General features: G+C 50.5%; 2 protein-coding genes across 4 annotated transcripts in view; both read left to right on the forward strand.

Annotated features, from left to right (window-relative positions):
• The window catches only part of usp24 (ubiquitin specific peptidase 24), a 40,939-nt gene extending 19,173 nt beyond the window's left edge, over nucleotides 1-21,766 (forward strand). For all 3 annotated transcript variants that reach the window (XM_023818840.2, XM_023818841.2, XM_023818842.2), the window contains 51 exons: nucleotides 288-395; nucleotides 494-643; nucleotides 1,436-1,567; nucleotides 1,662-1,773; nucleotides 2,055-2,131; nucleotides 2,693-2,833; nucleotides 2,919-2,972; nucleotides 3,156-3,271; nucleotides 3,391-3,457; nucleotides 4,311-4,421; nucleotides 4,539-4,637; nucleotides 4,718-4,891; nucleotides 5,008-5,093; nucleotides 5,936-6,044; nucleotides 6,143-6,301; nucleotides 6,375-6,472; nucleotides 6,603-6,698; nucleotides 6,777-7,005; nucleotides 7,309-7,471; nucleotides 7,707-7,862; nucleotides 7,978-8,048; nucleotides 8,162-8,322; nucleotides 8,856-8,917; nucleotides 9,013-9,204; nucleotides 9,388-9,502; nucleotides 9,583-9,727; nucleotides 9,823-9,942; nucleotides 10,232-10,357; nucleotides 10,475-10,573; nucleotides 10,798-10,880; nucleotides 10,960-11,101; nucleotides 11,599-11,718; nucleotides 11,814-12,034; nucleotides 12,230-12,354; nucleotides 12,468-12,609; nucleotides 12,707-12,857; nucleotides 12,969-13,064; nucleotides 13,163-13,266; nucleotides 13,525-13,638; nucleotides 14,143-14,350; nucleotides 14,479-14,568; nucleotides 14,764-14,866; nucleotides 15,031-15,152; nucleotides 15,259-15,372; nucleotides 15,509-15,574; nucleotides 15,763-15,829; nucleotides 15,999-16,077; nucleotides 16,186-16,261; nucleotides 18,021-18,107; nucleotides 18,371-18,481; nucleotides 18,753-21,766. In XM_023818840.2, coding sequence (XP_023674608.2) covers nucleotides 288-395; nucleotides 494-643; nucleotides 1,436-1,567; nucleotides 1,662-1,773; nucleotides 2,055-2,131; nucleotides 2,693-2,833; nucleotides 2,919-2,972; nucleotides 3,156-3,271; nucleotides 3,391-3,457; nucleotides 4,311-4,421; nucleotides 4,539-4,637; nucleotides 4,718-4,891; nucleotides 5,008-5,093; nucleotides 5,936-6,044; nucleotides 6,143-6,301; nucleotides 6,375-6,472; nucleotides 6,603-6,698; nucleotides 6,777-7,005; nucleotides 7,309-7,471; nucleotides 7,707-7,862; nucleotides 7,978-8,048; nucleotides 8,162-8,322; nucleotides 8,856-8,917; nucleotides 9,013-9,204; nucleotides 9,388-9,502; nucleotides 9,583-9,727; nucleotides 9,823-9,942; nucleotides 10,232-10,357; nucleotides 10,475-10,573; nucleotides 10,798-10,880; nucleotides 10,960-11,101; nucleotides 11,599-11,718; nucleotides 11,814-12,034; nucleotides 12,230-12,354; nucleotides 12,468-12,609; nucleotides 12,707-12,857; nucleotides 12,969-13,064; nucleotides 13,163-13,266; nucleotides 13,525-13,638; nucleotides 14,143-14,350; nucleotides 14,479-14,568; nucleotides 14,764-14,866; nucleotides 15,031-15,152; nucleotides 15,259-15,372; nucleotides 15,509-15,574; nucleotides 15,763-15,829; nucleotides 15,999-16,077; nucleotides 16,186-16,261; nucleotides 18,021-18,107; nucleotides 18,371-18,481; nucleotides 18,753-18,815 — 6,012 coding nt within the window. In that variant the 3' untranslated portion in view covers nucleotides 18,816-21,766. The remainder of the gene's footprint in view (nucleotides 1-287; nucleotides 396-493; nucleotides 644-1,435; nucleotides 1,568-1,661; nucleotides 1,774-2,054; nucleotides 2,132-2,692; nucleotides 2,834-2,918; nucleotides 2,973-3,155; nucleotides 3,272-3,390; nucleotides 3,458-4,310; nucleotides 4,422-4,538; nucleotides 4,638-4,717; nucleotides 4,892-5,007; nucleotides 5,094-5,935; nucleotides 6,045-6,142; nucleotides 6,302-6,374; nucleotides 6,473-6,602; nucleotides 6,699-6,776; nucleotides 7,006-7,308; nucleotides 7,472-7,706; nucleotides 7,863-7,977; nucleotides 8,049-8,161; nucleotides 8,323-8,855; nucleotides 8,918-9,012; nucleotides 9,205-9,387; nucleotides 9,503-9,582; nucleotides 9,728-9,822; nucleotides 9,943-10,231; nucleotides 10,358-10,474; nucleotides 10,574-10,797; nucleotides 10,881-10,959; nucleotides 11,102-11,598; nucleotides 11,719-11,813; nucleotides 12,035-12,229; nucleotides 12,355-12,467; nucleotides 12,610-12,706; nucleotides 12,858-12,968; nucleotides 13,065-13,162; nucleotides 13,267-13,524; nucleotides 13,639-14,142; nucleotides 14,351-14,478; nucleotides 14,569-14,763; nucleotides 14,867-15,030; nucleotides 15,153-15,258; nucleotides 15,373-15,508; nucleotides 15,575-15,762; nucleotides 15,830-15,998; nucleotides 16,078-16,185; nucleotides 16,262-18,020; nucleotides 18,108-18,370; nucleotides 18,482-18,752) is intronic.
• A 125-nt stretch (nucleotides 21,767-21,891) lies between these two features.
• On the forward strand, nucleotides 21,892-27,810 carry dhcr24 (24-dehydrocholesterol reductase). The gene is made up of 9 exons (XM_023818911.2): nucleotides 21,892-22,763; nucleotides 23,436-23,591; nucleotides 23,715-23,820; nucleotides 23,999-24,117; nucleotides 24,747-25,010; nucleotides 25,234-25,377; nucleotides 25,753-25,950; nucleotides 26,455-26,633; nucleotides 26,927-27,810. The coding sequence occupies exons 1-9, from the start codon at nucleotides 22,533-22,535 to the stop codon at nucleotides 27,078-27,080; spliced, it is 1,551 nt and encodes a 516-aa protein (XP_023674679.1). The 5' UTR covers nucleotides 21,892-22,532; the 3' UTR covers nucleotides 27,081-27,810.
• The last annotated feature ends 97 nt before the right edge of the window (nucleotides 27,811-27,907 follow it).

The raw sequence follows: 27,907 nt of genomic DNA on the forward strand, positions 1-27,907 counted from the left end.
CTTGTTCAGCATCGTTTGCCCAAAGAGGGAATTTAGTCTTGTTAACGGATTAAAGGAAGGATAGAAGATGGTCGTCTCCTGCTGGACACCATATGCGCAGTTGACTCCTGTGCTCTGAAGCTTTAAGCTGGAAACTACAATGTTCTAGTGCGTTTGGTGATTTCCCAGCCGCTCACAGTGACGGACTGGCTTTTCTCCACGCTGGGGTTCCGGGCCTGTTGAGGCTTCCGTGTTTCCTTGCTGATTGTCCCACCATGTGTGCGTATGCACATGCCTCTCTGTTCCAGTCCTCCCAGCAGAGCAGCCCCCAGGTGGTGTGGGTGGTACCAGCCCTTCGGCAGCTCCACGAGATCACACGCTCCTTCATCAAGCAGACCTACCAGAAGCAGGACAAGGTGGGACCTCCGGTGCTGCCTCCATGTCAGAAATGCTGTTAAGATTACCATCTGGCATTTGTTCCCCTTTCATGTCTCCTTCCCTCCTCCACCAATAGAGCATCATCCAGGACCTGAAGAAGAACTTTGAGATCGTCAAGTTGATCACAGGGAGCCTGGTGTCCTGTCACCGCCTGGCAGTGTCTGTGGCAGGGCCCGGGGGACTGTCAGGATCCACCTTGGTGGATGGCAGATACTCCTACCAGGAGGTATGGAGATCACATTACAACGGTGGGGTAGGGTGCCAGAAGGCTCAACCTTGTTTTGTGGCGGTGGGTCAGGGTGCCAAGAGGTTCAGGCTCACATTGGGGAGGTGGGTCAGGGTGCCAAGAGGCTCAGGTTCGGTTTGGGGCGGTGGGTCAGGGTGCCAGGAGGCTCAGGCTCACGTCGGGGCGGTGGGTCAGGGTGCCAAGAGGCTCAGGCTCACGTCGGGGCAGTGGGTCAGGGTGCCAGGAGGCTCAGGCTCACGTCGGGGCAGTGGGTCAGGGTGCCAGGAGGCTCAGGCTCACGTCGGGGCGATGGGTCAGGGTGCCAGGAGGCTCAGGATCACGTCGGGGCGATGGGTCAGGGTGCCAGGAGGCTCAGGATCACGTCGGGGCGATGGGTCAGGGTGCCAGGAGGCTCAGACTCACGTCGGGGCGGTGGGTCAGGGTGCCAGGAGGCTCAGGCTCACGTCGGGGCGGTGGGTCAGGGTGCCAGGAGGCTCAGGCTCACATCGGGGTGTCATGGCTCTTGCTTTGTTAGGCTACTGTCCCCACTAGGACAGCTTGTGGCATTCTGCTTAATTGGCTGCTGTCCCAGTATGAGCAGCAGGTGAGGCTGCTGAGCCCTTGAGCAGTGAGCAGCGTTTCCCCGGGATATTGTCCAGGTGCCTTAATAACAGTGTAGATCCATAGGGATACAACCATCTGCTAAGCGACTAAATGCAACATGAATGTCACTGTGTGAAGGTAAAGTGCAGTTCTGGATCAGACTCTAACCCCCCCCCTACTTTTCCCCAGTACCTGGAGGGACACCTGAGGTTCCTGGCATTCTTCCTGCAGGAAGCCAGCCTGTACCTGGTGTGGAACCGCGCCAAGGAAGTGTGGGAGTGCCTGGTGACCAGTATGGATGTGTGCGAGCTGGACAGAGAGGTGTGTTGGCGGGGCCTTCCCTGGCTGAGTCGCGGCTTTGCTGGCCGTCCCCCGGGTCCGCGCTCCAGGCTGTGACACGCCTCTCTCTCTACAGATGTGCTTTGATTGGTTCACCAAGGGCCAGCATGACTTGGAGAGTGACGTGCAGCAGCAGCTGTTTAAGGAGAAGATCCTTAAGCTGGACCCTTACGACATCAGCATGAACGGTGGGGGTCCTGATGGAGCTTGTAGGATGGGACACCTCACTGGGTTTGCTGGCATCCTCTTAGAGAAAGGAAAATGGGCATCAAAGACTCATCACGTGTAGTGGGCAGCGTAGAATCTACAGGTCCCTGTAAATCAGTTTTTGATGGTCGAGCTGAGAGCTCATGCAGCGTGAAGCATCTGAAAGCCTGTTGATTCTCTCTGTCCGTTACCCCCACCGTCGGGAGGCTCGTGTACGAGGCCTGCGGCTTTACTGCGATTGATGGTGTCTCTCCATCTTTAGGGTTTAATCTCTTTAAGACATTCTTCGAGAACGTCAACCTGAGCGACCATCGGCTGAAACGCCAGGGGACACAGCTGGTATGTTTACCCTGCCGGTAAAGTACCGCAGTTAAGGATGTGAAATGTGAAAAGGTAGAGTGGCACTGTGTCATCGTCGCGTTTGACTGTCTGAAGTGCGGAAGGATAGCTGCAGTGAGATCAGAACGGCAATATCAACAGAAATGCGGAGAGGGATGCTTAGTTATAGGTCACCGTGCTGTATTTCAGCATGATTTGTGACGCAGGAGTCAGTCTGTTCTGCCCTTCAGAAGTGTGTCCTATTTATATATGAAGAGTCCCCACCAGGTACACATCTTTGTGAATCTTTAAATTGAATTATCCACGTTGTACAGTCTTATTCCTGTAAGATGGAGGCAGTCACATCTATGTATGTTTATGTAGCAAGGAGAACAGATTAGGCTTGAAACTCTGAGCCTGTCATTCACATATGGCTGCTGCCCTGTGGAATGGGCCCTCAGACAGGGCCCATTCATTTGGATGCTAGTCCTTCGCCCGCGGTGTTGGACGGGCAGCCAGCCATCTCGCCCGAATCCCCGCTGACTCTTCCCGCGTCCCTCTGCCCCCTTCGTCCCTGCCCAGTTCGTGGAACGCCTGGATCTCATCGGGATGGACTTCATCTGGCGGATGGCCATGGAGTCCCCTAACGAAGACATCGCCAATGAGGCCATCCAGCTCATCATCACGTACAGCTACATTAACCTCAACCCCAAGATGAAGAAGGTCAGCCTGCAGGCCACCCGGCCCCCCCCATTGATGGTTCGGTTCCGGCTGCTTCATTTTTGCTCACTCGTTCTCGTTCACACAGGATTCCGTATCGCTCCACAAGAAATTCATCGCGGACTGTTATAAGAGGTTAGAGGTAAGTGAATGAAACCAATGGGTGCAGCTTGCTGCTCTGAGGCTTCCTGCTATTATGGTACCTGAAGCACTGGCAGTAAATTAGTGCTCTGCAGCAGTCAGAACTCACACCTCCTAATTGGCTTTGAGACACCTGTGCTTCTTCTGGGCCCTGTGGGTTTCATAGCCTCTCTGCCGTTCACAGGCTGCCAGTTCAGCACTTGGGGGGCCGACGCTGACTCATGCTGTCACCAGGGCAACCAAGATGCTGACGGCGACGGCCATGCCCACCGTCGCCACCTCCGTGCAGTCTCCTTCCAGGTGGGGGCACCCGACCCCTGGCCTGGCCTCTGCCTTGCTGAAAGACGTGTTCTTCGTTATATTACATGAACTCCTTGTTAGATTAACTGAGTTCCTATAACTTTGTCTGTCATTCTTAGGTCGTCAAAGCTGGTGATCATTGAAAGGTTGCTGTTACTTGCTGAGCGATATGTTATTACTATTGAGGTGAGGCATGTCTCTCTGTGTTGGTTATGTCTTGGGCGCTGGGGGCAATTTCTGGGGATTTTTCACTGTTACTAAGCTGCTGGAGTGACATCACCAGTTCATACTTTGAAGGTTAAGGTTCTGTGGCTTATCTAGTTCAGTGATTATGACTCAAAGGTTTTGTGGTTATTAATCTGATGTTCTGAATTGGTGTTTATATAAGCACTGCTGCATGAGCATTTTTCAATTTGACTGGAAATCTATTCTCACATTTTACTGGAAGCTAACATGTTGTGGGGGGAGTTTAATAAGCTGAACGGAAATGAGTGTTTTTAAGTCCTCGAATGTCTGACTGGGAATAAGATCCGACATGCAAGACACGTGGAACAGAGCTTTAAGCAGAACCTGATGTCCGATGCACCCACCGTGGCTGGAACACTCTGTACAGTTACTTTTCGTGAGACTGTTTTCAGGTCCATTTAAAAGCTGCAAATTGAACTGTCCTACTTGCACACACCCAGGCATGTTGGCTTCTACTTTATCAAATAACGATGTCTTCGTATAAAATAGATTTTTATAGAACGGTTTGCCTGCCTTCAGTAGAACATACTTTCCATTCTTACGGGATACCTGTGGTTTTCTACCATGCTACTATCTCCAATTAGAGCAGTCCCCCCCCCCAAGACGGTCCACGTTTTTGCTCACTCCCAGCTCCCTGCCTAATAGTTCACATTTTTGCTGGGAGGAACTGTCTGGGGGTCCCGGGGGACTGGTTTGAGAAACATTGACTTAGAGGGTGGAAGCTCCCTAAGCATGCTGGGAAATGCAGCTGCCTGGTCTCTGCTCTCACTGTCTACGTTTGCCTCATCCCCAGGACCTATATTCAGTTCCTCGCACCATTCTACCTCACGGAGCCTCGTTCAACGGGCACCCCGTCATTCTCCACATAACCTACGAATCTACCAAAGACACCTTCACTCTGGAGGTCAGTCCTGCTACGCTTCCCCCCCCCCCCCCCCCAACAGCACCTGAAACATTAACCAAAGAGCGGGATTTTTCTCGGACTAGTGATTTATGTATTCTTGCACTTTTCTAACCCCAGGCGCATAGCAACGAAACCATTGGAAGCATAAGGTGGAAGATAGCTGAGCATCTGAACTGCCCTGTGGACAATGTTCAGATATTTGCCAATGATAGCATGGTGAGTTGGGGCTTTGAGAGCGTCGTCGGTCTCACCCTGCCCATCTGACCTGCCACGTGACCCTGCCGTGTGCCCACCAGCTCACCATGAACCGGGATCAGAAGCTGCTGAACCAGCTGGGCTTCTCTGACGAGCAGAGCCTGACGGTGAAGAGCTCGAGCACAGGCACGCCCTCGGGGAGCTCTGCCGACTCGTCCGCCAGCGCCAGCAGTGCCAGCAGCGGCGTCTTCAACTCGGCCTACGCCATGGAGCAGGTCGGCACGCCCTCAGGCCACCCGCCGGCACACTCACTGGGGGGCGCCCTTCAGTTGCCTGTTAATATTCCCTCTCCAAACCTGTCATCAGCAATTTTTGTCCCTCTCCTCCCCAGGAGAAGTCCCTGCCTGGAGTAGTGATGGCTTTGGTATGCAACGTGTTTGAGATGCTGTACCAGCTGGCCAACCTGGAGGAGCCCAGGTAGGGGGCAGATACGTTCTAGAGTCGTTTTAGAAAAGGGACGCCGATTCTCTCCCGGTGGTAACCTTTACACGGTGTCCAATCAGAACACTGGGTTTGTTTGCCTACCTCTGACAGGTTATTCTATAGCTGGATAGTAGCGCATTAATACACCGCCCATAAAACAGTCCGGATACTCATTGGAGGATTATGTAATTGTGGTTTACTGAAACAGAAATAAAAACATAGGAATCAACCCGCTCACAGGTAACATTATTTTTATAAACATTTAACAAATATAGATACTAAATGATATGGATCATTTGTATTACAAAACGCAAATAACCAGACAATACTCTTAAACCGAGCGGCATTAATACAGCAAATGCAAACTGCGATTAGCGCGATATGCTTATTTTAGATTACAAACGCGTAAAACGATAACATTTGCTCCGGTTACAAAGTATAGTTGCGGTACGAATGAACTGCATACTTACTCAGTATGCACGCACAACTACACCATAAACCCAACAATACTTTGTAGAACTACAGTGTTTAACTCTGCATCCAGCCTAAAGAAGAAGAAAAAACCAGCGTGGGGTCCTGCGTGATGCCTCCAGTGGCCGAAATAATGCCTGCTCAAAACACTGTAAAATTAACAAACCGCTCACTTAACACCCTTTTCTACAGATACAATGCTTCTCCATAAGAGTGTTTCTCAGGGTCCATGTTTACCGGGAGGAAGCAAAACCGTGGGCTGTCTGGGGGTCCCCAAGGACCAGATGATAATGCCCATAATGCCATTACCCTAAGAGGCCGTTCCGTACATTATGGGAGCCCTAATCTTGATGTTTGCCTTGCAGGATAACCTTGCGGGTACGTAAGCTGCTGCTGTTGATCCCTACGGATCCCGAGGTTCAGGATGCATTGGACAACTTTGTGCCTAAAGAATCCAGTCTCTGGAGCCACCAGGTATGTCCTCGACGTAACACAGTGGTTTTTGATGTTACGCTCAGCATGCGCTTGGTTGACTGACCATGTGCTGAAGACTCTGCTTCTCTTTCTCGCAGAAAACCCTCTTTACTTTGGGCTCGGGGTCCCAGGCCTCTAAGTCCCCGTCTCTGTCCTCCAAGCAGCAGCACCAGCAGAGCGCGGCCTCCATCTTGGAGTCCCTGTTTCGCTCCTCTGCACCGGGAATGTCCACCTTCAGGGTTCTCTACAACTTGGAGGTACGTATTCCCTGCTTCTGCCCCCGGTGCCACCCATAAAGTCAGACTCGGGGGTAACCGCTTGTCCTCACAGGTACTGAGCTCCAAACTGATGCCGACGTCTGATGATGAGATGGCCAAGACCAGCGTCAAGTCCTTCTGCGAGAACTTCCTCAAAGCGGGAGGCCTCAGGTGGGCCTCAGCGTACAAACACACTGGGAGTTTCCTGCTTGGGTCACATTACTGAGGCAGAGTTATCTGTTGCAGAGGGGAGATGAGTTTGAGGGTGATATTATTGCTTTGTGTCTGTATGTCTGTCCAGCCTGGTGGTGAACGTGATGCAGAAGGACTCTATACCATCAGAGGTAGACTATGAGACCAGACAGGGGGTTTACTCCATCTGCCTTCAGCTTGCACGGTAAAGGCTTCGTCACGCTCTCAAACCCCCACGAGCAGCTCTTGGATGTAGTCGTGAGCTCTCTGGCTCCACCTGCAGGTTCCTCCTGGTTGGGCAGACCATGCCTAGCATCCTGGACGACGAGCTGGCCAAGGAGGGTCCGGACGCGCTGTCGTCGCGGCCCTTCCGCAACGCGGGCCGTCAGGCCGGCCGGCAGCTGTCGCTGTGCGGCACCCCGGAGAAGGCCTCGTATCGGCAGGTGTCGCTGTCCGAGCGCTCGTCCATCCGCGTGGAGGAGATCATCCCTGCTGCTCGTGTGGCCATCCAGGTGCGGCCGCCCCGTCTCTGTGCTGGTGGTGTAGCGTGAGGCCTGGCGCTGCTCTGTAGTAGCTGGGCTTTGGGATTGATCTGTTTAGTAAGTGATTATGAAGGAAGGATTTTCCTGGGTTGGTAATTAACTGATTTAAAAGGCTGGCATTACTTTAGTTACTCAGCATGTGTTAAAACCTGCTGTGTAGAGAAGTCAGGCCCTAGGAGCCGCCTTGACATGATTGCGCCATCAGAACTAAAGCAGTTTATCACAAAGATGATCCCCTCTTCTCTTCTTGCGCTGCTTGTCCTGCCTGGCCAGACCATGGAGGTCAGTGACTTCACCTCCACGGTGGCCTGCTTCATGCGGCTGACGTGGGCGGCGGCCGCCGGCCGCCTGGACCTGGTGGGCAGCAGCCAGCCAATCAGGGAGACCGCCAGCTCCCTGCAACCCGCAGGGATCCGCAGCCGGCTTAGCAGCACAGGTGCTGTGTCACGCGTCCGTTTGATTCACCTCTGCTGCCCCTCTGTGGCTGCTGGGGGCGTAACAGGCTTGAATTATTAACGTGTATTGCATTTAGAATGACGGATGATGATGATACTTTATTTGCCATTTGCACAAGTATGAGCACAAGTATAAATATAATCAGTTGTAGCCGCTTTTAAATGTTTATTCTTGTGTGTGGTGGTGAAGTCGTCTTGCGTCTGCTTTGCCCACAGGCAGCAACTGCAGCTCCAGCAGCGAAGGGGAAGCCACCAGCCTGCACGCCGGCATCTGTGTCAAGCAGCCATGCGTGTCCATCAAAGACACAATCATCGCCCGGGAGGCGCTGTCACTGCTTGTCACCTGCCTGCAGCTGCGCAGCCAGCAGCTCTGTGAGGCCCGCTCACCCTTCTAGCGTAGCACTGATTGTAGCCTCCGATGCTCGGTATGTGTGACTCACGAGTGCCTGGTCTTCTCCGTAAGCTCGCTCTCTCTGCTCACCCTCAGGCTCCTTCTACACCTTACCCAGCGTGAATGACTTTATCATCGACCTGCTGCTCGGCTCCCCGAGCGGAGAGGTATGCCGTTTCGTTCGGAAACGAGGCAGCTGTACTCCACGTTCTCGTGCACTCGCAGAGTTCGGTTTCAGAAATCGAATGTTGATGCACTGTTTCGTTGTTGTCTGTCCCAGATCCGGCGTGTGGCCTGCGACCAGCTCTACACGCTGAGCCAGACGGACACCTCGGCCTACCCAGACCTGCAGAAGCCCAATCTCTTCCTCCTGAACGTCATCCTGATGGCTCAGCTGCCCCTGTGGTCCCCAACCAGCGTCATGAGGGGCATCAACCAGAGGTCAGAGGCGCATCCTCAGCAGGGCAGAGGTCATATCTCACTGGGGACTTTCCTACACATCGGGGACCCTTCAGGACCCAGCTTACCTTGGACACCCAGAGATTTCCCTCCCCTCATGGCTCTAACTGCCACAGGAGTCTGTTTCACATTTAAAAGCTCGTGGGACTTTTACTTGCACAAAAAAGTAAAACGCTTCTCTTTACACAAAAATGTTCTGAGAGCAGAAGTAGAAAATGATTGGCTCAGAGAGAACGAATCAGATCGTAGAGGAGGTGGGGCCAAACAACTTGATGACGCTTGGACTCACCTCCTCTACAATCTGATTGGTTACCTCTCTGAGCCAGTCATTTTTCCTTCTGCTCTCAGAACATTTTTGTGTAAAGGGAACTCCCATATGTGCCGTGACGCCACAGTCGGGTGACATTTACCACGCCAGTGAGCTTGTTGTGTCGGGCAGGGCGCTGTACAGGCTTTGGTCATACCTGTTGGCAGTGAGCTGTTGCGTGAACCGGCATCCGCCTCTTCTGTTCCAGGTTACTGTCTCAGTGCACCGAGTACTTTGACCTGAGATGCCAGCTTCTGGACGATCTGACCTGTGAGTTTCCGAATCCTCCCCCCCCAGATGCCCATCTCCCTGCACGACTGCCTTGTCACACCCTCGCCCATATCCACCCCCCCCTCCTCCCTTAGCGACGGAGATGGAGCAGCTGCACATCAGCCCGGCGGCCATGCTGGAGGATGAGATTAACTGGCTGGACAACTTCGAGCCGAGCTGGACGGCGGAGCTGGAGACGAGCCCCGCCGACAACATCCTGCTGGCCGGTCACCTGCGGCTCATCAAGACGCTGCTGTCGCTGTGCGGCACCGAGAAGGAGCAGCTGGGTGAGCCGAAGCCCCGCCCCCCCCTCCGCCTTGCCTCACTTCCCCTGCTGACGGTCCCTGTCCTCATGTCACCTATACGAAGTGGCAGTAACGTCACCGTCGTAGCTTCAGCACCCTGTATCCCTGTGCGTGTCCTCAGAGGCCTTAAATGACCAGATGTCCCCCCCCCACCCCCCTTGTCAGGCTCCTCCCTGATTCAGCAGCTTCTAGACGACTTCCTCTTCCGAGCGTCACGCATCATCCTGAACAGCAACAACCCCGTGGGCTCCTCCGCTCCCAGCCAGGACTTCCATCCCAAGTAAGAGGTCCCCCTGCTGGCCAGGGTGGCAAACTGCACCCCCGCAGCGACCTCACACCCCTCTCTGTGTGTCTGCGCAGGTGCAGCACGGCGAGCAGCCGGCTGGCTGCCTACGAGGTGCTGGTGATGCTGGCTGACAGCTCCCTCACCAACCTACAGCTAATCACCCGCGAGCTGCTCTCCATGCACCACCAGTCCGACTCGTCGCTTAGCAAGGAGTTCGACGTGAGTATAGGGAGGCACCTCAAACGTGTCATTCGAGTAGCTGTGTATCAGCTCTGCTGGGCTCGGGTCTGTAACCAGTGCCCTGTGCTTCCCAGTACCTGCCCCCGGTGGACAGCCGTTCCATTTCTGGGTTCGTGGGCCTGAAGAACGGAGGCGCCACCTGCTATATGAATGCGGTCTTCCAGCAGCTCTACATGCAGCCTGGGCTGCCCGAGGTGAGACCCACCAGCTGCTTGAATTATGCCGGTATTCCGCCCCCTTGTGGTGTCAAGTGATGTAAATCCTCAGGGACCAAAAGACTGTCCACATTTTTGCTCCCACCCTGGGAAGGAGCAAAAATGTGCACCATCTGGCAGCCCCCAAGGGCTGGGTTGAGAAATACCTGCTCTACTGTAACATCAACTGATTTTATTTAAAACATAATATTTGTAAAGAATTTATCTCATTCTCAACTGCAGTGGGGTTTTTTCAACATCATGTTTGTTTGTTTATTTTACTTTATAGGCGTTCCTGTCTATAGAGGATGACACTGAGAACCCAGATGAGAGTGTGTTCTATCAGGTCCAGTCCCTGTTTGGGCATCTCATGGAGAGTAAGCTGCAGTACTATGTCCCGGAGAATTTCTGGAAGGTTTGTTACGGACGCTGTCCACACCTCCCTTATGGGATGCATCCCTCGTTTGTATGGCTGCCCAATATGCGTCTGGTCACTGCTGCCATTAGAACCTCTTCTCCCCGCATCGTGCAGATCTTCAAGATGTGGAACAAGGAGCTGTATGTGCGGGAGCAGCAGGATGCTTACGAGTTCTTCACCAGCCTGGTGGACCAGCTGGACGAGCATCTCAAGGTTCCCGCTTTCGCATGCATGTTTGGCTCAGTTTCCGCGCTGACGCGGTCGGTTATGGGTGCCCATGTGGTCCAGTCGTTTGGTTCGCGAGGGATTCGCGGTTCCATTGTTGAGCCATGAATTCACTTGACGTCGGTCTGCTGTGGTATATTTACAGAGCCGTTAAGGGGGAGATGGAGACCCTCATGTCTGCCTTAGCGTCTGACTCGTTTTTCGCTTTTCAGAAAATCGGCAGAGAGCAGATCTTCAAGAACACCTTCCAGGGCGTCTTCTCCGACCAGAAGATCTGTAAGGACTGTCCACACAGGTACGGAGGCGCTGGATCTGGGCCGGCACGGCAGGCATGTAGCTGCCCATGTCTGAGCTTTCCCTCGGTCTGGCTGCAGGTACGAGCGGGAGGAGACCTTCATGGCCCTCAACCTGGGCGTGACGTCCTGCCAGAGTCTGGAGATCTCGCTGGACCAGTTTGTGCGTGGCGAGGTCCTTGAGGGCAGCAATGCATACTACTGTGAGAAGTGCAAGGAGAAGGTAAGCTCCAGCCCCGCCCCCCGCTCCAGCCCCGCCCCACCCCCCGGGGTCGCTGCTCCGCCCCAGGTGCTGATGGGAGCTGTGGCCCTGTGTCCCGGATACCGAAGCTCAGTATACCGGCACCAGTATCGTATCATGATACCAGAAGTTTAACATTGTACGATTCTAGCAAATTTCAATATTTAAGAACTTACATTAGTTGTTCTTAAATTTCCTGTTTCTGTTTTAAAGTTTACTGTAGACTAAACATGATTTTAATGGAATGGAGTTTAATCTATGCATATTTCATTGATAATGTTACAAAATAATATTATAGGACATTACTGTTGGTTTAATTCATAATTAGGACTGCTTATTTTAAAGCAAAGTAATATTTAAATAGGAATGTTTTACAGCACCTGTTTACTATTGGCGTGGTATTGATATTGAGGTAACAAAGCTGGTACAGGTATCAAAGTCAAAGTTTTGGTCTCGATCTGCCTCTCCTCCTGGGGCAGAGGACCACGGTAAAGCGCACCTGCATCAAGTCCCTCCCCGGCGTGCTGGTCATCCACCTGATGCGCTTCGGCTTTGACTGGGAGAGCGGCCGCTCCATCAAGTACGACGAGCAGATCCGGGTAAAGTGACTCTGCTGCCTCCTGGTGGTTTGCTGTGGTAATGCCTTGGGTCGGTCCCAGGAGCATCCTGATGGCTCCACTCTGTCCACCACCAGTTCCCCTGGGTTCTGAACATGGAGCCCTACACCGTGTCTGGGACGGCACGTCAGGACTGCAGCGCCGACCACGGAGAGAACGGGCGGTCCGGCGAGCTGGGCTCGGGGGGGTCACCCCGGAAGAAGGTCACCATCTCGGAGAACTACGAGCTGGTGGGCGTGGTGGTGCACAGCGGGCAGGCCCACGCTGGACACTACTACTCCTTCATCAAGGACCGTCGGTGAGCGACGTGCAGCGTCCTCAGGATCTGGGGCACCTGCTTTGGTGGTTTCATATCAACATGTTCTCTCAAGACAAGCTCACAGATGGGTGCACGGGGATGACGGCGTACATTTTCTGTGGCCGTTTCCACATCATCTGATTCTGCTTCAGTGTTCAGTGTCACGACATGTCTGTTCCCCACCTCTCCACACAGGGGCGCTGCTCGGGGCAAATGGTACAAGTTCAACGACAACGTGGTGGAGGAATTTGACATGAATGACGAGACGCTGGAGTACGAGTGCTTCGGGGGCGAGTACAGGCCCAAGGTGTACGACCAGTGTGAGTGTCACCTCTGCAGGAATCGCTCTGCCACACCTCTGATTAATGCTATGATTCGCTGGACTCGCTGTAAGTTTGTCTGTGTTGACATGGGCGGGATTCTCCCCCTCCAGCCAATCCATACCCCGACGTCCGCAGACGTTACTGGAATGCATACATGCTCTTCTACCAGCGCATCTCGGACCAGAACTCTCCCGTCCTGCCCAAGAAGAGCCGCGTCAGCGTGATGAGGCAGGAGGCAGAGGACTTGTCCCTGTGAGTGGGCTGTGGGCTGTCCCCCCCTGCTGCGTATCCTTCCCCATCCGCCTCCCGGCTTGCTCTGTACCGCTGACCTTTCTGTCCCTCCCTCAAGGTCGGCGCCGTCGTCGCCTGAGATCTCGCCCCAGTCCTCCCCACGGCCCCCCCGTGCCAACAGCGACCGGCTGTCCCTGTTAACACGCCTTGTCAGGAAGGGAGAGAAGAAAGGCCTGTTTGTGGAGAAGATGCCTGCCAGGATCTACCAGGTGGAGCCTCCTGACCCAGCATTACCGGCCACTTTGGAGCCAGTTCAGCATTCCTGCAGATGTTTCTTTGTGGCTGTCTGTCAAATCGATACGTGGATCTGGCTGTTTCAGATGGTGAGAGACGAGAACCTCAAGTTCATGAAGAACCGGGACATTTACAACAGCGACTACTTCAACTTCGCCCTCTCCCTGGCATCTGTCAACGCGGTATGTTGAACATCCCAGTAGAGACACAGTCAAATTACTCATGTTTACACCCTGGTGTTGCTATGAAATCCGACGCGTTGACGTTTTGCATCTTCTAGACCAAATTGAAGCACCCGTTGTATCAAGAGATGGCCAAGGTCAGCTTGCAGCTGGCCGTCAACTTCCTGTTTCATACATACCTTCGTACCAAGAAGAAGCTCAGGTAGGCAGTAGTGTTGGGGGAGGTGTTTTACGGTGACATGCTCCTGTAAGTCCTGTTTCAGGGTTCGTTTTGAAGCAGGTAATGTTATACTGTAGCAGGATATCCTGTGTGCCTTGTTACAGCAGCCAAGTACAGGTTTTTATTCTTGCTGGTATGCTGACCAAGCAAAGCATTCAAGTCGATATGTTTTTTTTAAATCTGAGCGTGACGTCTGCGGTTGTAAGTTGCCTCAGTGTGTGACCTCTGTGTGACCTCCAGGGTTGACACAGACGAGTGGATAGCCACGGTCGAGGTGCTTCTGTCCAAGAGCAGCGAGTCCTGCCAGTGGATGGTGCAGTACCTAGTGAGTCCAGAAGGGCGTGAGATCAGCAAGTAAGTCGTGAAGGGGGGGGGTTGCTTTGAACATCCAGAGAGGGATATTGGCAATACTAATGCTGCTCTGATGTACTTCTGCTTTGGATGAATAATGTAGAACATTTTATGGTTCTTCGGTACTGTAGATATTTTTAATAATTTTAACAATCAAAAATTTGGAGACACCTACCCATAGAAATGTTTATTTGTACTATTTTCTACATTATAATTATTCCACTATAGCGTGGAATAATGCGCTGACCAAGAAACAAGGAAATAATTTGTTTTGGAGGGGACAGCTGCGTGGGTTGGGACTCGGAAGGTTGCAAGTTCAAATCCTTGGTTCGGCAGAGTGATTCCACTGTTGGGCCCTTGACCAAGGCCCTTAACCCCAACCCTACTGTCTCCTCTATGCCAGTTTTATTAGATGGCCTCCAGGGATGTTCTTCCAGGTGTTCTGAAGGAGATCCCATATATAAGTTGAGCACTCATTGGCCATTTTTCCTTCACTGTCTGCCCCAGGGTCTGCCTGCTGGAGTCCAGCGTGCGGGAGGTCCGTGTCGTGGTGGCCACAATCCTGGAGAAGACACTGGAGAGCGCCCTCCACTTCCAGGACAAGGGCCTGGACACGTTGCTGGATGTGCTGCTGTCCCTGCTGGACAAGGACGTCCCAGAGAACTGCAAGAACTGCTCACAGTACTTCTCGTTGTTCAGTAACTTCTTGCAGAGGGTGAGTGTGGCCACCTGTCAGTGTGGCGTTTCAGGACGTTGACACTGGAAACAGGCATCTGCAGTACAGCTTCATCACCACTGCATTCAGCTGTATTAGGATCCCCAATGGTGTCCGTGTGCCTCCAGGGTTATGGGCCGTGTCAGCTCCTGCTGAAGCATGCTGCCTACCGGCGAATGCTCGTCTTCCTGCTGGGGCCTCACAGGCAGAACAACCAGGTAGACGTGTGGGCGGGGCCTCTCGGTGTGGGCGGGGCCTCTCGGTGTGGGCGGGGCCTCTCGGTGTGGGCGGGGCCTCTCGGTGTGGGCGGGGCCTTTAGGTGTGGGCGGGGCCTCTCTGTGTGGGCGGGACCTTTCTCAGCAGGCAGGCCCCCTGCTCCTGGCCTCTCAGCCTTTTCTTCTACCGCCACACAGAACCGCCGATGGAGTTCTGCCCAGGCCCGTGAGTTCCTCCACCTCCATAACTGCCTAGCCCTGCTGGTGCTCCACTCGGACCTTTCCAAACACAGGACAGTGGGTCAGTACATTTCTCAAAAGCCTTCCTTGCCTGTAGTCCTGTTAGTGCTGCCTTTCAATAATTCCCAGTGCAGCTGGGTTTCGTAGCACATTTGGTGGCCCATGTCCAGTTGGTGTTGGCGCTTCATCATCGTTACCTGTATCATTACCCTCCCGCCAACACAGCCCCGGGTCCCCACAAGCTGCCTGCCAGCAGCGGCGTCTCCTGCCCCGGCCCCCTCCTGCCACTGCACGCCGACATCGAGACCCTGCTCTTCAAGCCGGAGGGGCAGCCCTATCTGCTGGAGGTGACGTGTTGGCCGCCGTCACCATTAGCGCCGTCGCTGTTGGTGTCGCCGCCCTTCGGAGGCTCTGATGTGTCCTCATGTCCCCCCCCCCCACCCCATGCCTTAGGTGATGTTCGCCATGCGTGAGCTGTCCGGCCCGCTCTCCTTCCTCATCGAGATGATCAACTACTGCTGCTCCTGCAATGAGCCCTTCTCTCTGGGTGTGCTGCAATCGCTGAAGGTACAGTCAGGTCCCCCACCGGCTCGAGCGCTTTCAGGAACCTGCTCCGTTCTCTGTGACGTTCAGGGGCCCACAGGTCGCATTTTAACCCCCGAAATCTTCTCTTCATTCCACCCCCTGCTGCCTCTGCCATCAGAATCAGCTGGAGACGGCACCTCCCCACGAGCTGAAGAATGTCTTCCAGATGCTGCTGGAGATCCTGGTCAGTATCGGGAATTATTTCCTGCCTGGCTACTCTCTTCAGGCTGATACTGATTCTTGTCTCAGTGCGACCAGCCCCTGGTTTCTTCAGTCCCCCTGCTGCTCCTTTGGATTTATTCCTCTCTTACGGCTGCTCTCACTGATAGAAATTGCTCTCGTATATCCGAGTGACTGACTTTGCTTTGTCAGATGGTGGAGGACCCCCTGCAGTCACAGAGGCTGAAGTACGCCTTCGAGTCTGACAAAGGGCTTTTGGGTACGTACAGAGGGCAGCCTCTCTGTCGGTGTCTGGGTCTCCACCCTTATGCTCTTCAGCCTAATGTAGGTTTTGCATTTTTAAAGCGTAAATCTTAGTTTCTGTTTTACGGTGACGCTGAACATGCTCCCCAATGATGAAGCACTCTGTCTCCCCCCGCCCCCCCCAGCTCTAATGCACCAGAGCAACAACATCGACAGCAGCCGCTGCTACCAGTGCGTGAAGTTCCTAGTCACCCTGGCTCAAAAGTGAGACCTTGCCTTCTACGGTCCATATTCCCTGGGCTCTCCTGGGCCTTTGAAACCTGTCCCTGAGTGGAGATGCTCCCTGAAGGTCACTCTGCTCTGTCTTCTCAGATGTGCCCCAGCTAAGGATTATTTCAAAGAGCTGTCAGGCCACTGGAGCTGGGCAGTGCAGTGGCTGCAGAAAAAGGTAAAAGTGTGTTTGCTTCTCAGCTTCCGGTCCAGTCTGGGCATGTATCCGGAATGTGATGAGTTTGAATCCCATAGCCAACTAAATAATCCTGTTACTAGGGGAGTAATGATACAAAAAAAACTCATGGTACTTATGGAATAATTATAACGATAATAAACAATAAATAGAGCCTTTTAACAATGTCATTTTATTAATTTTTCATTTTTTTCCAAATGATATTTTTTCTTTTTAAATTTAAAGTGATTCTGCTTTCCTTTAGCAAAACAAAAGTAGCTAGCCTCAACCTAAGCATGTGCAAAAAATGGCATGAATTGTCTTTGGTAATGATTGACTGAACTGTGTACAGTAGTCAGTCCTGCAACAACGCATGATATGTTCTAACATGATTGATATATTAGTACCCAAGTACAATACAAACTGGCATCGCATTTGTATTTGCACAATTTTTAGTCTGAGAGAAAAGCACTAGGCGAACTACGGTGCGATATGGCCTTGGCGAGAAACGCTATTTGCCTGCAAAAACAGCTATCCAAGTGAAAGATGGTGATGTCCGATTCATGAACGAATTGTTCTTTTGTACCAGGTCTTTTCAGTGAATCGGTAGAACTGGTTTTCAAAAATTCTTGTGCATCCACAGATTCCAAGACTTAGACCTGTGCATTCTAAAAATCAAAAAATATGTAAAAACACAGGAACATTTTTCTCCTCCGCATACCGTAATCCGTTGTATTTGTGCCGTGTTCATGCCCGGCTGCATGGTACCTGTGGCTCTCTACTCCCGACTAATGATGACCAACGTGTCGCTTCATGAACCATTTGCTGTACTTTTCTGACACCACTAAATAATGCTCTCTGGTCAACAAAGGGCTCAAAGTATGTCCCAAAGTAACCCGAGAGCGCTATCTAGTGGGGTCACTACTCCCGACTCGGCAAACGACAAGTTAGACTTTGGAACGTTCGGTTGAAGCATTTACTAGGCAATCCTCATGAGACTAAGACCCATAGGAGATGTTTATGATATTTATTAATATATCATTATTTCTTATTTAATATTGTAATTACATTTGGCCACTGGTATCACTATTTTTATTATTTGAATTAATTTCGTTTGCCATAAGTTACTAAGCCTTGGAGTCGCATTTCTCTAGCCTGGATATCTGTATTTCAGAACACAATTTTAGTGATCACAAGATTTTTCAGGAATGCATTAGTCACATTGTAGCAGGATTGATTGTATGTACAATTGCAATACAATGCAGCAGTCATAGTAGCAGTCATTGTATAAAATAAAATGGTATAATAAAGATTAAATCTATAGCAGCAGCTGGCTCTTGTAAAAAAAAAAAAAAAAAAAAAAGTTGCACTCACAGTGGAACATCAGTGTTGTTAATAAGTTTGTCCCCTCTGCTGTTCAAACAAAAACAATGCAATTTTTGACAGAGATCATAGAATGTAGCTGTGTTCCTGAAATAACCATGTAAATCCTAGTAGATATCGTCACATTTCCATAATGGTATCAAGACTTTTTTTTTTTTTTTTTAATCGTGATATTGCGAAATCTCTACCTGTTTTCATTGGGACTTTGAGCAAGGGCCTCAACACCAAGTGCTCCAGAAGGGCTGGGTGCTGGCTGACCCCAAAACGTACTCGCCTACAAATCCAAGCATGTCTTTCTGTCACGGAGAATTAGTTGGCATGAAAACTGCCCAGTTTCCCCAAGTGCAATGAATAAGAGAATCGTGTTTTGTTGTTCTAGATGTCAGAACACTACTGGACCCCCCAGAGCAACGTTTCAAATGAAACATCAACTGCCAAAACCTTCCAGCGCACAATCTCAGCACAGGTAGGGTGAGCTGCTGATGGCAGACAGTAGGAACCCTGTTACCCCATCCCTGTGTCCTGTGATGCCACTTCCCCAGACCCTCGGATGGATGGATGGATGGATGGATGACCCGCCCCCCCCCCCCAGTGGTAGCTTTCTGTAATGAACTTCTGCTTTGTCTAACCCAGTTGATGTGGAGCCCTCAGAAGAGCATGTCGCTCTCACGTTTTCAGACCTTAGTTCCCACCGCTGTTGACAAGCTGTTTTTCCACCCCCCCCCCCAGGACACGTTGGCCTACGCCACAGCTCTCCTGAACGAAAAGGAGCAGTCGGGCAGCAGCAACGGCTCCGACGGCAGCCCCGCCAACGAGAACTCCGAGCGCAGCCTGAGACAGGTACTGCCCCGTGGAGCTGATTTGCTTGCCGCTGCCCTGCATCCTTGGTGTCTGGGCCAGCAGGAGTGCAGGACTCATGGGCTGAGGTGCCCCGTGTTTGATGTGAATTAAAGCCACGGTGGTCAGCAGAGCGTTGAGGAACATCACCTGGAATATGAAGAAATGAGCTTCACTTAAAATAACAATGTGTGTTATGCAGGCATTTGGAACCTGTTACCATATGTTTATGTAAACCTTTGATGAGAAGGGCAATTCCTCTCTCTCATCTTAGGGCTCAGAATCTCCCATGGTGTTAGGAGACTCCAAGAGTGACCTGGAAGACGTGGACCCCTAATAATATCTACCAGCAATGAGGGAGCTCCCCCTGCAGGAGGCACTTGGCAATCCTGGTTGGACAAGAGGCATCTTCATACTGAGTTCAAGAAGACACAAGAGGGGTCTGTGTGGGAGTGATGTTACTGGTCAGGACGTTTCCTTCCCATTGGGTGCTAGGAGACGCCATGCCTGCAAAGGACACCTCCCTTCTGGCTGTGGTCAGCAGGGGTCGCCCTGCTCAAATACAGGAGTCACTGGCCTCAAATTTATATATATATTTTTTATGTAAGCTGATCATCACTAAGGGGCTAAAAAGTTTTATTATATAATAAAACAATTCATGGACTAAATCCACCCATGAGCATAGAGGCAAGGTTTAATTAGTTCAGAAATCAATTATTGCGTTTATTTTTGTTTTTTTTTTTTTTGTTTGTTTTTTTTTTTTTTTATTCCATTAAACTTGGTATTTGCCAATGTAATTAAATGCGAGATATTCCAAATGCTGTAAAGATTTGTTCTATAGCTCTAATTTCAAATGTTACATATTTTAAAGATCCTATTTTCTTCTGAGTTGATTTATGGAAAAAATACTTGTGTGATCTTCTCCAGGAGGGACCCACCAATGTTTGTGAATGTTAAGACAAATATAATTACTAATCCTGTTCTTATGCACTTTAAGGTCAATTTTAGTCTATATCTGATGAAAGCAACTTTGGCTGGTGTCCTTCTGGGAGTAAGATGCTTTTTTTAATATGGTTTAATTTGTATGAGGGCAGAGGCTTGCAAACAGATTCGCTGTGTGAAAAACCCAGTTTCAGTGGGGAGGTGATTGAGGTGCTATATTAACTTCAGGTGTTTTGGGACATAAACTGTAAGTCAGCCGCCTGGCTGGGCCTCTGCTTTGGACACGTTGATAGTGTCTCGCATAAACGCAGGAGATCTTGGGAACCTGGGTCGGCTTGGAGCCGGATTGAACCCGGCGGACAGTCTGAAGGTGCGTAAATGCAACTGAGAGCATCCGGTGGCCTGCGAAGAGACTGCGTCACCAAACACGACAGCCGGTGTGGCGGCCGTCTGCTGCAGCATCCATCACCCTTGTTTTTACTGTTGTGATTTCAGTTGTGAAATCTTCAGACTGCCTATAGGAACTTTTGTTTGCAATGCCTTATGGGATTGGAGCAGGGGGGTGCGCTTTTGGCGGTAGTCTAGCCGGAGAGACCACAGAGGTCGTAGGTGCCAACATATTAGAAGAGGTCCTCTACTCTCCAGATGCAGTGTCCTTTCCGAGCGCGTGCCTCACGCTATGGACTCCCATGCAAGTACCCTTCCCGCGTCCGTGTTTGCTGTGTCAACTGGTTTGGAGATCATGTGACTTTCCTAAGGGATGCCCAGGCTATGGAGTGGCCTGTGACAGCCCACCGCTCCTTCGGGTCTCTTTACCCCTTAAGAGATGCCGATGCAGGGGCTTTTGACACGGCCTGCCCGTCGCTGTCGGGGGGGATGTTCAGAGGAGGGTCCATGTGCTGAGCCTCCATGTGCTGAGCCTCCATGTGCTGAGCCTCCATGTTTAGCGGGTGCTGCCAGCTTTAATGTGTTAATGTTGCAGCTTCATCTGCCTTATCTTCACACCTATGTGCACAAAGTTGAAGGGAGAGAGACAGAAAGAGAGAACCTTTTTTTTTATTAGTTTCTTTTTGCCTGGAGCCCACTGAACAGATCTTTCACCTTAGCCTTCCTGACAGTGAGATGGCTTGGTGATGTAACCTCCCCTCCCTTTGGTCGTCATTAGTGCTGAAAAGCACAGCAGGGAGAATGAGTGACAGATACGTGGGGGCTTCTGAGCTACCCTTCGGCAGTATCACACAGCTGCCTGTGATTGGTGCTTTTTAGCAAAGGAAGGCGGGACCTGGTCACCTTTTAATATTGAAGCCGCACTTAAGGTGGCTCAGGCCGCACATTTGGCACGGCTCAGCGCCTTCAGAGGAATAGTAACCTGCTGATCCTTCTGTCCGGGACAGTAGTGGAGTGATTGATGCACTGAACTATATGAACATTGAAAAGGGATGTAAGCATTTAATTCTGCTGATAAGTGTTTTGTTATGGAAGCAACTGTATAGGAGGTGACTTTACCCCCTACACTTGGACGCCTGTGGCTTGAATTCACCTCATGACTGTAAGTGATTCTCTCTCGCTCTCTCTCCCTCTCAAGCTGAATGTTTGCTGAATTTTTTTTTTTTTTTTTTTTTTGCATATGCCTTTGTGTGTAATTGTGGTTTCCAGAGCTTCACCTCTTAAACATCAGTTTATTGGTAAACCCAGTGAGGAATTTATGGGAAACCATCTTGATATGCAACTTTAAAAAAAACAAAAAAAAAAACTACTGTTCCTTTACTTCGTTGCACAGTGTACCTGATAGAATAGTGACGCAATTACAGCTGAAGGTGAGCGTGTGAACAGGGCGGATGACGTCATAGCTCATTGCTCCGTATGCCTTCTATATAAGGCGCTGATGTTAACACACTTTCCCCCTCTCTCTGACACCTTTTGATTCCAGAGGATTTATTTGGATGACAAGCTGATGTTTAGAAAATTAAAACATACAATCGGAAAATCTCCCAATGTGACAATTTTGCCAAGGACATAGTTTCCCTTACTCAGTGCAGCTGATTGCAGGGCACCTTTAGAAGCATCAAACTGTAAGGAAGCCCCCCTCCCCCCATTCTCCTGGTGACCACAACTGTCTGAGAAGGTGTCAGTCAATCCTTTCTGATTTTAACTGGGGTGAGGTGGGGATAGGCATCAATACGGGTTTTTATTCAGTGTCATTTTCTTGCTTTGGACATTCATTTCCTGCTGGAACTTGGGGGTTGGAATCATGTAATGCATGTCAGACTGAGTTTTAATTTGTACAGCAGTTTGGTTATGGTAATCTTTGATAAATAAACTGGAATGCACAGCCTTTTACAAAGATTGGGTTTTTCCTGTCTGATTATTTTGTTTTCTTTGTTATTAATCCTTTGGAAAATTAACATTGATATGTCTTCCTGTGTGGCATTAAATTAAATATTCGTCCTGTCCTCCAGCTGTCCATCTATTCTGCTGACGTTCTGTTATGCTTGGCTTAAAAGAATTAAAACTAAGAAAATTGACTTTTCACAGGAACAGAAGGTGCTTGGAAGAATTTACGTAATAAAAAAGCGCCTGAAATGTCTGAAAAATTTGCAATGTGCGGCGATACTTGATTGATCTATGCGCAGTCTGTCGTGCTCCATAAGCTTCGCCTTTATCTAATTGTTGTGAGGCGCGCCCACATGGCCGGTGAATGGTGTGACGCTTTTCCCAATTTCTATTGGATGAGAGCCGCAGGCGCGCGACCGGGTGCTGATGAGATTGGTGACGTCTGTGCCAATCAGCACTTCTGGGGGCGGGGCGAGTTGCCACACGCCGGAGGAGGTGTGCTCACCTCTGCGACCGGTTCTCATTCAGTGGCCAAATTCTGCAGCAGCGTCTCGAAGACCGTAAAGAATTAATTCCTGCGTTTGCAATAAAGTCAATCCTGTTCTGAGAAGGTTATTTTGACTCCGGATGTGACCAGCTGAAAGGACGTGCATGCACTTGCTCCCAGAGGAGTATAACTAGCATATCAAGATATTTCCTAAAGATCTGCCAGCATTGGACTTGCAGAATCGATTCAGTATTAACGCAGAAAAAAAACGGTGCAGTAATTGGGGGGGAAATGGGTCCGGTTTTATATCTTAGCGGGTTAATCGTAGTGTTTCTGCTCTGGGTTAAAGTTAAGGGGCTGGACTACGTGATCATTCACCAAAGGTGGATATTCGTGTGCCTGTTCCTGCTGCCCCTGTCCGTGATCTTCGATGTGTATTACTATGTCCGAGCCTGGCTCATTTTCAAGATGTGCTCCGCTCCGAAACAGCACGACCAGCGTGTCCGCGACATACAGAGACAAGTAAGGGATCCGAGAAGACTGAAGTGGTGATGTTATGGTCAGGCTGCTGTGTGTCTGAACACGTTTTCATGGCTGATCATAAACAAAGACAGTCTTCCGCTATGATAAACAAAACAATGTGTTTGAGATTCTTTTTTCATAATGGCAGAGTGTATTTATTTGGTTAATCGTTTACCTGAGGCTGTGCCCTCGGTAAGCAAATCACAACACAGCAATGCCTGCATGCGGAGGAATGGTTTGTGGAAACCCTCGGTTGGACATGTTAATGACGTGTTCGGTTTGTTACTCTTGGGTTCAGGTGTGATATGTGTGTGTTCACCAAGCTCATGTACACCTTGGGCGGGTTTGTGGCTCATGGTTCAGTGAGCCGGTGCTACAGGGTGGCTGTATTATTTCAAAAAGGTGATTTTGACGGTATGAGGTCAGATCAGTTTGGGCCGCATGAGTTTGGTTCTGCCAAGTCTGACGCCTCACCTGGGTTTTTGTCTTGGTTTGGTTCTGTATGCATCTGGTATGCGCAGCCTCACACAGTAAAGTATGGGGACAGATCAGAGTGTTCTGGTCTCTGTGTTCAATATTTTGTGAATCCAACTTGGAATAAACATATTTTATGATCAAAAGGGTTCTGAGTTGTCATCTTCATTTCTGTGAATCTTTGGCCCTTGGTGGTAGGTTCGAGAGTGGAGAAAGCAAGGCGGAAAGGCATACATGTGCACAGGCCGCCCGGGCTGGCTCACCGTCTCGCTGAGGGTGGGCAAGTACAAGAAGACTCATAAGAACATCATGATTAACCTCATGGACATCCTGGAGGTGGACACTAAGCGACAGGTGAGGCCTCCAGAAGTGCACATGTCCAGCCTTCACTCTGTTTACTCACTCGCTGGAGTAAAATAACCAAAGCAAGTCGATCTTTAATACTGTGCCTCCTGCTTCACTGTTGCTTCAAAACAGGTAGTGCGTGTGGAACCTCTTGTGAACATGGGTCAGGTGACCGCCCTCCTTAACTCGATTGGCTGGACCCTGCCTGTGCTGCCCGAGCTTGACGATCTCACCGTGGGTACGCCCCAGCAGATGTATTTGCTAAGCTGGCGAGCTCTTCTGTCCCGAGGGTTTGCTAAACACCCAGAAACTTAGCTTGCGCATGTCCTGCTTCATGTAAAATTGAACTTAAATTATGTACAGTGGATGTTTTTTTTGGTGGTCCCTGTGACATCACGGCTCCATGTGCTTTTCAGGGGGCCTGATAATGGGAACAGGCATCGAGTCGTCCTCCCATATCTATGGCCTCTTCCAGCACATCTGTGTCGCCTATGAGCTGGTGCTGGCTGACGGGAGCCTGGTTCGCTGCACTGCCGTGAGTCCCTCTCCTGTCACAAGCACACGTGTCTCGTGTGTTTGTGTCGGGGATCTGCGTGTGAACTTATACGATGATTCTGTGCCTGAGACTCTCCTGTCATCTCCACTGAGGTGCTTGCCATCATTTGGGCACAGTGGGTCCTTTTTTTGCTGTCCCCAGAGGTGCCTGTAGCTTTGCCAGGCCTCTTGTGGTCTCATTATCGTGTGGGTGTGTGTATGTTACAGGGTGTTGTCACATTACATTGGAAAACTACAAGAATTGGAGCACATTTTGAGTTGTACGTGATGCAGTTTTGATGGATTTTTTTTTGTGTGTTTAAGGCTTTGCGTTTTCATAGATGCATAACTTCTTGTACGTTGGCTACTGTTAGCATGTGCTCAGGTGAATGGGCATCTTTAAATCGCTGTGAGGTTGTGCCCTGCCATGGACTGGCATCACAACCAGGGGGCGCCCTTGCCCCATACTTTGTGCTTCCTGGAATCGGCTCTGGCTGAGCCCTATCCTGTACTGGAATCACTTTTTTTTTTTTTTTGGTTGATAGGAGGCTGTAACCCAGGAATGTATCCAGAATGTGGCTCAGATGTATCATGGCCTGTCTGTCCCCCCCCCCCCCTCGGCTATCACAGAAAGAGAACTCCGACCTGTACTATGCTGTCCCTTGGTCCTGTGGCACTCTGGGCTTTCTGGTAGCTGCCGAGATCCGCATCATTCCGGCGCGGGCCTGGGTGAAGCTCAGCTACATGCCAGTTAGAGGCATTGGTGCCATCTGCCAACGCTTCGCCCAGGAGTCCGCCGACAAAGAGAACCAGTTCGTGGAGGGGCTGCTCTTCTCCCAGGACGAAGCCGTCATCATGACGGGAATCATGACGGACGAGGCTGAGCCGGACAAGGTGGGCGGCCCCCCCGGATCCAGCTTCGTCAGTGATTCGCATCGACGCCTATCTCATTTGTTTTGGTTGCCACCTCAGTGTTCCTGCTTTTCCAATGAGTCGACTTCAAGACAATTTAATCTGTTCCTGTTGGTCTCACTCACCTTGGTGCTCCAAAGCCGAACAGGCTGCATGAGGAAGCTTCTAGCAGGCATCACCTCGTCTTCCACCCCGTCTTCCCCAGGTCAACCGCATCGGCCGCTATTACAAGCCCTGGTTCTTCAAGCACGTGGAGGGCTTTCTACGGGAGAGCCGCGGCGCTGTGGAGTACATCCCCCTGAGGCACTACTACCATAGACACACCCGCAGTATCTTCTGGGAGTTACAGGTACTGCAGGCATTAAACGGGCATCACTCTCAGCTCTCCCCGATGCAGCTGTCACCGCGACAGTCAGTGTTGGGACAGGAGGCCTATAGTCTCTTGCTGAACCTCACAACTTAAACAGTTCAGATCAGCTGCAATATCCTCCATTTTTCCATTCTCCTCCCCAAATTTCTGCAATGGTCTCCAACATAAATAATTAATCTGTCATGACTCAAGTCACTTGATTTTTGGCAATAAGTAAATTATTGCCAAAAAGTGCATATGGAGTATGGAGTGCATATGGAGTGTGGGAGGGGTGCGTATGGGGTGCATATGGAGTGTGTGAGGAGTGTATAAGCACTATTTCTGCCTGATAAGGTTACATTCCCCCTGCCCTAGGACATTATCCCATTTGGGAACAACCCCATCTTTCGATATCTCTTTGGCTGGATGGTGCCTCCCAAAATCTCCCTGCTGAAACTGACACAGGGAGAGACCATCCGCAAGCTGTACGAGCAGCACCACGTGGTCCAGGACATGCTGGTTCCCATGAAGCACCTGGAGAAGGCCATCGGCCATTTCCACAACAACATCCACGTAAGGGGGGGGTGCTAATCTGCATATGTGTGTGTGTGTGTGTGTGTGTGTGTGTGTGTGTGTGTGTGTGTGTGTGCGCGTGCGGGTTTGTATTTACCACATTGCAGGTACCAAATGTCCCCATGATGCTGTAAAACCTTTTACTTTTTAGCACGTGGGACGTTTTTCTTTCAAGTCCCTACAATATATGCATGTTTCATAAAAACCTGTGAATGAAATCTAGAATAGCCAGAAGTCCTGCATTTTATTTGGTTACTTAAGGTTAAGTTAGGGCTGGGTAGGGGTTACAATTATAGTAATTAGTATTAGTTAGTGGGGATTTAATGAGTCCCCACAATAATATGAATACATGGAATGTGTGTGCCTGTGTCTCCCTGTGCGTGCCTGTGTCTCCCTGTGCGTGCCTGTGTCTCCCTGTGCGTGCCTGTGTCTCCCTGTGCGTGCCTGTGTCTCCCTGTGCGTGCCTGTGTCTCCCTGTGTGTGCCTGTGCCCGCGCTGTGCCAGGTGTACCCCATGTGGCTGTGCCCCTTCGTGCTGCCCAGTCAGCCTGGGATGGTGCACCCCAAAGGGGACGAGGACGAGCTGTACGTGGACATCGGCGCTTACGGAGAGCCCCGGCTGAAGCACTTTGAGGCCCGAGCCTCCACCAGGCAGCTGGAGAAGTTTGTGAGAGACGTTCACGGGTAAGAGGCGGGCAGGGACCACATGACTGTCACTAGAAAATGGTATTTTACTTTCCAGTGATGTCACACAAATAAAGCACCATTACATGGGGGGTAAAATAGGGCAGAGCTTGGACCTACCACTAGTGTATGATCACATAACTAAAAACTAAAAGGTGGGGTCTTTACTATTTAACCTGATAACAATACCAGCATTTGAGACATCCCTGCAGACTCCAATGACTGTTTTGCAGTCCCCGTGTTGAAAACGGCCACCGAGATAGACCGAAATGTTGTGGTCTTCCCACTCTTAGATTCCAGATGCTGTACGCGGATGTGTATATGGACCGCCAGGAATTCTGGGAAATGTTTGATGGCTCCCTCTACCATAAGCTGAGGGAGAAGCTGGACTGCAAGACGGCATTTCCCGAGGTTTACGACAAGATCTGCAAAGCGGCTCGGCACTGAGGCACAGCCAGCAGAGCAGGAAGCTCAGCCTCCAATCCTGCATTTCACCCCATTTCCGTGGGGAAGAATAACCCACAGTGTATGAGACTTGCTGTACATTCTTACAAATTTGAACGATGCAGAATTCGGGTTTTTCTTACCTTTATACATGTTTGACTGCAAAAGCAATTCGTCAGCCTTGGATGTAACACTGTGCCCAGAACTGTGATGTATCTCATGTGAGAATTGGGATTATCTTTGTAATTCCGATGTATATTTTTCTACCTGTAGTGTGGGACACAGACTGAAATCATGTGTCTCAGATTAGCACAAATAAGCATTGAATTATCCTTAATTAAAGGGACAGTTCAACCAAAAATTGGAAAAAAGATATGGAGCTTAGATGGAGTTTAGTGCTGTCTATCCGTCTAGGTCATTCAGCTGGGAGATGCCTTGTTGAGATATCGGATGTTGGTCTTCTCTCAAATATAATGGGAGTGAATGACATTCTTTCTGTGGTAATTAAAGGGCCAGAAAAATACATTTGAAAAACTCAACAGCAATGTCTCATCAGAAATCATGATGCCGTTATTGAAGATAATCCACAGACTTTGCAGAGAGCAGTTTAATGTAGGAACTATTTTCTGTTACGGAACACCACATACCAGCCGTATCACTGTGCAGAAGATAACGCTACAGTACTCGTGCTCATATCCGATGGAGTGCCCCTCTGAAACGCATCTTTTTTTTTTTTTCAGTTTTTGGGGTGAGCTGCCCCTTTAATGTTTCTTCAGTCATTTTCCTGAAAGAGCACCTAGTGACCATCTTGTAGTCTGTCTCTCCCAAAC

The sequence above is a fragment of the Paramormyrops kingsleyae genome, chromosome 21 (assembly GCF_048594095.1).
Source record: "Paramormyrops kingsleyae isolate MSU_618 chromosome 21, PKINGS_0.4, whole genome shotgun sequence".
NCBI lineage: Eukaryota > Metazoa > Chordata > Actinopteri > Osteoglossiformes > Mormyridae > Paramormyrops > Paramormyrops kingsleyae.

Bases quoted from the DNA above. Each gene is read 5' to 3' on its own strand.
- dhcr24 (XM_023818911.2), top strand. From the start codon at position 22,533: ATGGGTCCGGTTTTATATCTTAGCGGGTTAATCGTAGTGTTTCTGCTC. The intron at 23,592-23,714 runs GTGAGGCCTCCA...GCTTCAAAACAG, and splicing joins AGGTGGACACTAAGCGACAG to GTAGTGCGTGTGGAACCTCT. The intron at 25,378-25,752 runs GTACTGCAGGCA...CCCCTGCCCTAG, and splicing joins GTATCTTCTGGGAGTTACAG to GACATTATCCCATTTGGGAA.